An 11008-nucleotide genomic window follows, 5' to 3' on the forward strand; every position below is an offset into this window, starting at 1 on the left:
TTTTTTCTTCTTTTTTTTTATTAGAGTTAGGACCTTAGTATGAGGGCCTTTACTGGTGGGCTATAGTTTAACAGCTCTAGAGCTCTAGAGGCTCGGGAGCCAGTAACCACAAAAGCTTAGTTTAGATGGTAGGACAATACAGAAACAACAAATTATAAACAGAGAGACTACCTAATAGATAAACACTTTAGGTTATAAATTCTTGCAAACCTTTACAACACTTTAATAGCATTCAGCCGACCCAGTCATTGCATAAAAATATATACTGAAACACACTTAAAATAGGCAAGCACTATATTTGCCATCAGCCTCAGCACCAAAAGGACAAGAGTTCTAGCCCTGAAATAAAAACTCAATTGTTTATGCTGTAGGGTGCTACTTAGCTCCAGGAGTCCTCAGGTCTCCTGTTTCATATTTAGACCATTTGCGATATCCTTTGCAATTTCCTCAAGAATCTGACAAGGGAGAACGATCAGTAATCCATTACCCAACTAATTCCATGTTTGGCAACCACCTTCCCCAACAGCGATTTATAATTGCCCTAGGTAATGAGGCTTCGGGCCCCCAGTATGACGATTGTGCTTTTGCCCAATTCCATAGATGACTTGTCACACTTAGTCTCTTGTTAAGTCTCTGTCCTGATATGAGCTGGACCTTCTTTCATCGGACACTCAATGTATTTGGTAAGCGACTGCATCTTTGCAAGTGATCACCTAGCAACAAGCTGGGCTGAATTTGCCATGCTAGCTAACGTTCTAGATCAAAACACTGTTTAAAATGCTGTTTTGTCACATGGCAAAGGAAATCCACAACCAGCCCAAAGTTCTGTCCGGCAATGGACATGCCGTCGCTCCAGAGAATGCAGACCATCAGCACTTATCAAAGATATAAAGAGCTTAGTATAGCTGTCAAACTAAAAACACAACGTGAACCCCGCAGAACCTTCCTTATGCAAAGGACCAAAGGAACTTCAACCACATTCATGTGCACTCTGTTGAAGAGTCATCTGGAATTTGCAAACTTCATACAGTTGATCAGTACTTTTTTCTTTGAAGGGGTGTTACCAGGGAACACTGACTTATTTCACTAGTACTATTTTCTAAGTCGGGGATTCTTAACTTTTAATTTTAGACAGCATGTCAGAAATGTGTAAAATGTTTGCACTGAAGAAACATGTTCCAAACGCTAATTTCATGCTTAATGTTGAAAAAAACCAGCAAGAATGGCTAAACTGTTTGATTTAAGCAAAGTATTTTTTGGGGGGTTTTATATATCTCCCTTTTAATCCAACTATGAGAGACATCAACAGATAAAGTTCTTTACAGTTACCTCTCACGGAATTTAGCAGAGGCTGAAAGGCTTTTTTTTCTATCAAGAGGAGTTTCTGCGGACCTTGTGGGTTACTCAAGGAATACCTTGTAACACAGTTAACTAACCCTTTCCAAAGAGGAAGGGAATTGTGATGTGAAGATGAGATGCCATTTTGCATGAGTATGAATAGAGAATGTGCACTGTGCCTTCAGAAGCGGCTCTAGGGTAACAACCATTTCACAGGTATCTGCTCTATTAGTCAGATAGCTCCAATTTTCATTTGGAAACGTTCGTAAGCTAATCCCATTAATCACCTATTACGTCCTCCTTGGAGTGCTCTGAGATAAGTGGTGAGCTTGTGACTGAGGACATAGAAAGGCCGTTCGTTTGATAGTCCTATTTGAGGGATGTTCTGAGGGGTCTTTGGCTATGAACTAACTTTACTAGTTGGGCTGTTATTGTATAATGAACTCACAGCTACTATAAATAGTGGGGACATGATAGTGGATTCTTTGGTTATGGACAGAGAAATGAGGCAGGGATGCCCGCTGTCTCGTGTGCTGTTTGCTCTGACTCCGTGAGTCTGCAGACAGAGAGGTGTGGCAGTGTTGTGGTATTAAGGTGGTATCATTAACATATTGTGTCTATGTAGGTGATTTGCTGATCTATTTGAAGAAGCCAGTGCACTTCGACGAGTTGGCAAACTGCTGTGCTATTTCAGGTTTACATGTAATTGTTAATTAATAAGACAAAGTTCTTTTTTGGGGAGGACTGGTCAGTGGAGGGTAGCCTTCACCACCTTCCTACCCCCCTTCACCTCACCTCCCATCTAACTTAGGAATTAAGACTCTAATGATATGAATTTCCTAAGCTGGTGAGAGGGAGGATGTGGTTTGGTGGAAGACCTGCTTATAAACAAAAAGTTGGTCTGTTTTGAGCAAGAGTTGTTTGGGCTCGAAATAGAACAATTCTTGTGATATGCTTAAAAACAAAGGCCTGTATGGTGAGAAAAACGGCGATCCTTTTCGGGGGCTCCAAAAGAGCATGCTGTGATTGAGAGGGTCCTAGATTCAGCGGGGAGTAGAAAACTAATAAATCATTTGTATGCAGCTTTGGTGATGGACAGAGAGGGCCGAATGAAAAGGGCATGTGAGAGGTGGGGATAGCAACTCAGGATGCCTTTAACAGAGAATGACTGTATAAATGCCTGCAAACAAGTAAAAATAATTTCTCGTAACGCATGATTTAAAGCGGAACAGTTTCACTTTTTTACATAGAACTTACTTTACCGCCAACATATTAGCAATTATCAACCCTGATAGGAAATCTGCAGCAAGCAGACGACCTACGAATGACATGGGTTTGCCCTCGAGCGGAGAGATTCTGGGTGTCCTTATCCGACTGCCTGAAGAGGGCCATGCGGGTAATGCTGGAGCAGCCCATAAACAAGTGTTTAGGAATACTTCATGGCCAAAAAAAAAAAAAAAAAAAAAACACCAAGGCTATAAAACAATATATTTATTTTTGTGGTACACTTCTGGCGAAACAAAACGTTGTAGATACATTGGGCGAGACCTAGGGCAACGGTGTTGGCCGAATGGAAGGAAGCTTTCCTTGAGTGTGCTCTGGCAAAGGAGCAGCATATGAAAAGGACATGAAGGGATGATAATTAAGGGACAACCAAGCAGAAACGCGGACTAGATTTATGAACCCTCCGAATAATAGAATCCCCTGAATGGAAAAAAAAGGAGGGTATAAAGAGAAAAACTGGGGCTCTATGGACAATTTAATTGCATAACTTGGATGGGAAGGCTTGTTGGACCCTGGATTTTACAATGTTAAAATGGGGTATGAAGTAATGTTAAGTACCTGTATGTGCAAATCTATGAAGTAGTTGGAATGGTATGGTCCGATGTTGAGCAAGAAAAACAATTTAAACAAAAATACCTCATACCATGAATAGTGTCCATGTATGCCTACAAATCTTACTAAAGCTGTTTCTCCCTTGGCTGAGCAGGTTTAAATATATTTATTTGTTTAAAATCTAATTAACATTTACAAAATAAACATTGGCAAAGTCAATAGGTCTGCCACTGGCTGCTGACATTTTGGCTTTGCCAATGCTCATTTTGTTTGTGAACGCTTTTTGTACGAAGGCACTCATTGCATGACAATAAGCACTGACTAGAAGCCAAAAAAAGTAAATTTCTTTATGTAAAAACACATTACAAAAATAGTCCCCGAGACTGGAGAAAGTGACTTATTGTACGGATGGCACATTTTGCATGAGCAGACAAATTGCCAAAATATATCGTTTGTTTTAATGCAAAAAACACATTGCAAAAATATTTCCAGGTACTGGAGAAGATGACTAGCTGTACGGATGAGCACATTTTGGAAGAGCAAAGTAAAGTATTTCACAGCCAGATAAGTCAATGTCTCAAATGGGCCATCTGTGCTCTAAGCTGTGGTGGGCGGAAGCAAAATGTGAAAAACACCTCAGCAGACAAAGGATTAAGAGGGCTGACTGAAACACCTCTGTAAATGTGTATATTATATTTAGTTTTATTAAAAACAAGAAGGTTTTGGATAATACTTAAAGTAACAAGCAAGGCTAGTCTCTAAGCCTCGACGGTGGCTATCTTCTCAGGGTGAACCGCATTGACTTGGTGCTGCCATTCTGAAGCGCCCACATCAGGACTGTCAATTCTGTAAGACTTATATGTCGCTGGATTGTAGTATCTGGTGAGCTCAGTTAACAGTGTTTGTAGGGCTTTGCTTATACTTGCGAGGGGGACAAAATCCTTCACATAAACAAGGTGTGCCAAGAACTTGTGACAAACAAGCCAAATTCGACAATACATGATGCACCACATTATCATTCGGTTATAACAAGGATAAAACCGGTAAGACTGAACATCACCGTCTTACTTCTGTGGTCGCGACAATTTATTCACAAGTTGACCTGGGGGTCGTGTCTGGCCTGCATTGTAGAATTAGAGGACAGCTCTTTCAAAGCAGTAACACACATTTTTCATTGCTTTCCGAATCAAATGCTGCCAAGTAATCAGTGAATGCAGCAATAGTCATCATAGTACCTCGTAACCAATAAGAGTCCAATTTAAGTACAAATTATTCAACAAATCAACTTATTTACCATTTAGTCCAAAACTATTCAAACTCCTTATAGGAGACTACCAGGCCACGTCTAGCAGAATATCTACGGATACTCTTCAATCGGGACCACATTTACTGCCCAAACTCTCCTAAGTCCCTATCCCCTTAGCCATTTAAATGACCTTGCCTACAAATCTAATTTCTAACAATCAAATTAATTGATTAAGTAAAGAAGATGTGCCTGCCTCAATAAGGGTGGGATCGTGTAATGACTTTAGACATACCACAGACCATATGTCACTTTTCCCCCCAAAAAAATTGCCACTGTGATTTTCACAATTTCAGTATTCAGGACCAGTGCAATATTCCAGATTTTCCTTTGCCTGATCTTGCAACCTGTCAGGTATTCACATTCTCTTGTTTCCCATCTGGGAAAAGATCCATGATTCTGAGCAGCATGAAACCTCACACTGGAGGAAACAGAAAACAAGGAGCAATGTTAGTCTGTTTTCATATGTCCATTTATTTTCTTCTCCCCTACCTATGGTGACAATAAAACAGAAAAGTCAGAGGGTTATATAGCAGAGGAAAAACTTTTTATGCCAAGTGCAAAATGGTAATAAACCTTGTTATATCCCACCACGCTCCTCTCTGGCCTCCAGATACTAATGCAGCCAGAAAGTTAGAAGCACAAGATCAGAGCATCTAACATTTACATGCAGCTCTTCGAAACGTACAGGTTCTGGCTTTTGTATTTGAAAAGAATGACCAACATGGGCTCTAGACAACAACACAGTTGTTCTTTTTTATCATCCAGTAAAACATCTATAGGTGGAAGATCGCTGGCAAAAAAAACGTTACCGCATAAACTCTTCAAGCAATTACTGAATAAACGAATTAAGCAGCTTTCGTGGTGTAATGATAAAGGTAAGTTCAGCCTATGTTCTCATTTATGGAGGACTATCAACATTTATCAGGCCCCAGCTGCGCAGCCATACAAGGCACCATTATTAAAAAAGTCCCTAAAAATAAAAGGTACTCTATACTAGACTTGGCCTGCTCCCCTCGCTGGGTGCAGCTCCAAAATAGCTGTGGCCCTTAAACAGTGAGAGATGCAGGCTTTGTGACACCCTCTGGAAGATTTCTTACATAATATATGTATATGCCCAGTTCTGCTGCACTGGCGAAAAATATATCTCAGAAACATCATAAATGCCAACAGCATTAGGTCGTGCCATCACACAATTCTGTTCTGTCTTAAAGGGTTGACACCTCAACATATAGCAAACTTTGCTTAATTTATATTAAAAGTTGAATGCTTCCTTAAGCATACGACAAACAAAGGAAGATCGAGCTTACCTGTCAACTGTGCTTGTCTCATGTTTGAATTCTACTGCTGCTCAAGTACCTCATCGCATGAGAAACCTGCACAGCACTTAATTGTGCAGCTGACGTATTCCTTGTCATCTCCTAAGTATAATAAAACAGTGAGTTGCTATGATGCAAGACCTCAATTTTGGTAGGAAGCCGAGGTGGGCTACTTCTTTTCCGCTCTCTGGCCCCATGATTATACACATTGCAGCACTTCTACTCTGTCGCCAGTACGGCACTGCTGATTTTTAACTGTCTTGCAGCTTTTTAACATTTAACCGTGGAACCTTTGTCTATTGTGAGAGCAGAAATTCAGTACTAATATTTTTTTTGCATTTGCTTTAATCATATAAGAATGTATTAACGTGAAAATGCCTAATAACCTAAAATTGTGATTTTCTGTTTGGCCACCATAGTCTGCAAGGCCAGAACACGTTTATAAATATTTACTAACGTCTCTGCCAAATTAAGTGCTGAAATAATATGAGTATTTCTTGTTTTCTGCTGGGCCTCAAGCAAACGAGGTTACAGCGACTGTTTAACAAATGTACCCACGAAAGAAACATTTAGTTCTTCACACGTCCGTTGTATAACAAACTTATTTTGCTTAAGTTACGAGTTTATTCTGTGTCTGTACTAATGAAATGTATTTCTCTAGAGGAAATGAAACTGATATGAAATGTTTCAACATCTTTATAACTATCGTCCGGTAGCAGTGTATTCTGGAATGGCTGAACAAAAGGCTCCACTGACACCAGTCGGAAGCAAGTCTAAGAAGCTACAATTAGTATAATTTGGAGTTATGTAAATATGAGAAGTGACAAATCAACATCTTGCAAACTATTAACGTGTCTCTTCGAACGTATTTCTGATATCTGATGTTTTTATGATTGGATCTTCTTTCTTCGCCTGATGCTTTTGAGCAATGAAAATTACATATGAGTTTTAATTAAAAGAACAGCTCACAGAGAGCTTTGTTTTTTTTCTGATTCATTCTGACTTTCAGGTCACTCTGCCATTCTTCGTTCTGGTGATCTGTCACTTTGACATTTCATGGTTTACCAATCTATCTACTGACGACTTGGTATTTTATTATTTTCTGAGTTTATTATGCCTGTTCTAACGCTGAACTAATGCTTTGATGGTTTAATGATCTTAGAGACCAAATCCTAAACCTCCCCCCTTACCCTGCCCTACTCCTGATGCAGACGCTGCTGATCCCCTGATTAAGTCAAAACCGTTTTGCTGACTTTCCTAGGGATTATTTCATTATGATTGGTCTGTACATTATTATTTGTCTTTTTTTTTTCCAGGTACCAACTGCTCAAGTTCTAATACTGATGTTTAAGTTGATAGTGCCATAGTTTGATGTTTTCCAAATTAGTGTTACTAAACCTTTTGCATTAAGCCCAACATGCTAATTCGAGGTTAGTGAGGTGTTTCATCATGCCAATGAGCTGATGTTAATTTGCTTGCTGAACAAATGTATTACATATCTTTTTCTCAAATATTGTTGCTATTACTAGTGTTTTCGTTGTTGAGATTATCGTTATTGTTGCTTTGTTCAAGTTAAGATATATCGGGCAATATGGACAGCCTGTGATGTTTCGTTATCTATCATTTGATGTTGAGACTAATTTTCATGACTTTAATGTTGTTAATATAGAGGAATAAACAATTTAATTGATACCAATGGTGTGGTTATTTGTGGACAAAGTGGTCATGGTGTGTCTTTTACTGACTCTCAATTGTTGTTTAATTGTTTATTATTGATGTGTGTTAAAAAAACAATATAAATTTAAACAAGTCAAAAGATTAATCGACCTTAAGCAAGGCTGAATGCTTACTATTTTTACACAATATAGATAGGCCAAGGCCACGCTAACAGATATGACGCAAGACCTCAATTTTGGTAGGGAGCCGAGGTGAGCTACTTCCATTCCGCTCTCTGGCTCCCATGATTATACACATTGCAGCACTTCTACTGAGTTACCAGTACCGCACTGCTGATTTTTAACTGTCTTGCAGCTTTTTAACATTTAACTGTAGAATCTTTGTCTTTTTAATCACTTTTATGGCGTTCTAGATTTGTTAGTGTTATTTTAACTTTCTTTGTTGATTGAAATGATTTTTATTAATTGTGCAATAAATAAATACAAAAATATCACCCAAACACAAGAGGTACCCCATCTTAAGTTGCAACATTAAAGACGGGGCTGACTTTACGGGGCATAGTTATGATAAAATACATGATTTTGATGACACAACGTGAAGTAAAATACTTGACCAAATAGTACTAGTGAGCTGCTGGATGGATTTAGAGGCAAAAGACATTTTAGAACCAAAAAATTAAGCAATCCGAGATAAGGGTGCTATAAAAAAAAAAAAAAACTCCTTGAGCTGATTTTGCAATCAACAAAGCAAAGTATTTGCACAAAAAATGGATGTGAAATGTCATTTGATTGAGCTTCAATTTACAGAAGTTTGGTTATGAAAAGGATCTTAATGTGACACATAAGCGCCTGGAATAGAGTTTCTCTTGACAGCGAGATCCCTCACACCTATTTATAAGGAGATATAAAAAAAGGCAAGTTGGGTCAGGATCCGCATTTGAATCATTGATTCTGCCAGAGATTTCTAAAAATCAGCTTAAGGGTATGTGACATGCCCACTCTTTTTTTTTTTTTTTGCGAAGGGCGAGTCCAGAAAACTTGCATGAAAAACAACAGTACCTTAACATACCGGAAATGAAAGGCCCTAAGGTACCAATTCCCCGGGCGCACCCCAGGGACAGTTATGGGGGGGGGGGGAGGACTTTGCAACTATGTCCGCTCATTTTCAGGCGGAGTCGGAATGAAAACATTTCTGGTGTATGACACAGACGGCACAGATGGGCTGTCAGTCGGCAACTTAGTCTGTAGGCAAGCACACAATGATCTGGGGAAGGTGAGCTGGTAAACAGAGTGCCGCATATTCATTATTACTTTATTTAAGCACAGTTCCACCGCAAAAAGCTTACTGCCTCTAGCTAGCTACTGGTGAAAAGTATACAAATTAGAGCCGATAGGTCTGTGTACTGCTAGCGATACCCTGTGACAGCGATGACACCTGCTAAGCAAGTCTGTGCGTCAACGATGGGCAAAAAACAAGCTCCTGATCCGAAATCAAGGCAATGCGTCCATGTGCAGCAGGGAGTCGGTAGTTCGCTCATGGCACGTGTTACAGAATGGAAGTCTGGGTATGCTGTCCTGCGATTATACCTACCTGTGGGAGGAATTAAAGCCTCGGTGTAATGCCCCTGCTTTGGAACTGGGGCCCGGTATGCCATGGCGCAGACAGTTTCAGATTCTCTAGATAGAGACACAGAAACCGCTCCAACACTCGCCTCTCTCTCTCTCACAGGGGCCTCCTTGGCTAGTGCTGTCGCAATTCGCTCTATGGGAGTCAGAAGGAAATGATCGGATACTCACGGCGTGCAGCGATCGCTGTACTCGTTGGCCACAGTCTCGATGCCGCCAGCTCGGGCCACTGCAATATAGCAGCTTTGATAGCCCACGTCGATGCCCACCACGGACATGGTGCATGCAGGTACAGCGGCGGTCTGTCTTATGCTCGCGGGTGGCGCTGAGCTGAGAAACCGGGATGCCTCACAGAGAATGGAGGCTATCTCAGGCTCCGCCGGGTAATAAGGAAAGACCGGCAGCCGAGAGCAAAATCTCGAAAATTCTCGTCCCTCTCACAGTGTGTGGGCGGAGTGAAGGAGCGAGAGTGGCTCGCGAGATCTCTGACGTCACAATCTACATCCGCCAGAAGGTAGGGTCCTCCAACTGTATGCTCTGCACATCGTTGTCAGCGTAAGGGCGGGGGCAGGGCGCTTTGGTACCCATACTAGGGTCAGGCAAAATCTGCTTGTCACTGTGCCTTCGGAGTCGCACTCCCGGCCATGTGAAGGGCAGGCAATGATAACTAAAACCCGGTGATCACCATGTGCAAGGCAAAAGGTATTTTCGTGCACAATGGTACAATTAGGAATTTATATCCAACATCCCTGGAATCGGAATAATTAAGATCGTGACGTCCCATCTATGTTTTTTTGTAGTTGGACAGCTATATTTTCTGTGTGGATACAGAACAACCTAGAATGCTATTCAACATGCGCGCCGTAGAAATAGAAGAACTACTTTGTCATATGATAACTTTGTCGTCTAAATTAGCTATTCCAGTGGATGGCAGTTTACGTTAAATTGCAGAGGAAACGACAAGTGTTTGTGACTTCTGAATGAATAAGAAGTCCTTTCGTTGCCTAACGCACATGTTTCTGTTTCGTCATTCCACGGTGGCTAGTATTTTCAATTTTTAATTAGAGTATCTTTGGAGGATTACCAGCCACCAGGAATTTTACAGCAGACCGGAAAATGGGGATCTAACCAAAGTAAACGTATAACTTACTTCAAAATAACCCACGCGTTGTGTCTATGCGAACACAATAATAAGAATGCTTTTGAGAAGCGTTTGCTTTTATGAGTGTGTAAAGTCTAAAAATCTTTACTTTCTGGTAACATGTAAATCGAGTTTACGCTAAAGGTAACGCCACGAGCCGCGGTATACGTTATTACTGCTCTGAGAATTATCAGTCTCACATTGCGTTAGATCCTCTCTGCGACAAAACTTCGCCAGCCGCGCACTTGCAGCTTGACAGATGTCAGACGCCCGTTCGGGTGCAGAGCGTTCTACGTCACTGCGGTGTTGCTAGGGTTGCTAGGGGTTACCGAGGAGGCAGGGAAAAACGGGCAGGGGAGGTTTCACAGCTTGCGCAATTTCGTCCCCGGAATGGCGCAGGAGGGCGGGGTATAGCGCGTTGAGGTTTCTGTGTTAGACAAGGGAGCTCCCCACAGTGTACTAAAACAGGCCTTTGTACAGGGTGTAGTGTCCTCCCCAGCCTGGGTACTTTTAAATGATTACGCCGCACACAGCTTGGTCTTGCACGTCTTTATTTTCCTACTCATAACCCCAAACTCAGCATTATAAAATTAAGTTTATTCACACACAAACAGGAACCAAAAGGATCTCGTCATTTAAGACACTTTATCTCCCCCTTGTTAAATAAAACGATTCGAGGCTAAATACTGTCTGAGAGATGGTAGAGGATTATCCTAATTACTCTTCCAGATAGCTAATACAGGTCAAGGATAACTTTCTTAAAGTTACT

At 40.9% G+C, this 11008-nt stretch overlaps 1 protein-coding gene across 1 annotated transcript in view; it reads right to left on the minus strand.

The window, feature by feature from the left end:
- HSPA4 (heat shock protein family A (Hsp70) member 4) overlaps positions 1–9585 on the minus strand; it is a 506168-nt gene extending 496583 nt beyond the window's left edge. Inside the window, exon 1 of the mRNA XM_069244722.1 lies at positions 9270–9585. Within this exon, the coding sequence (XP_069100823.1) occupies positions 9270–9376 (107 nt within the window). The 5' untranslated portion in view covers positions 9377–9585. The remainder of the gene's footprint in view (positions 1–9269) is intronic.
- Positions 9586–11008: the final 1423 nt, after the last annotated feature.

The sequence above is a fragment of the Pleurodeles waltl genome, chromosome 7 (assembly GCF_031143425.1).
Source record: "Pleurodeles waltl isolate 20211129_DDA chromosome 7, aPleWal1.hap1.20221129, whole genome shotgun sequence".
Taxonomy (NCBI): domain Eukaryota; kingdom Metazoa; phylum Chordata; class Amphibia; order Caudata; family Salamandridae; genus Pleurodeles; species Pleurodeles waltl.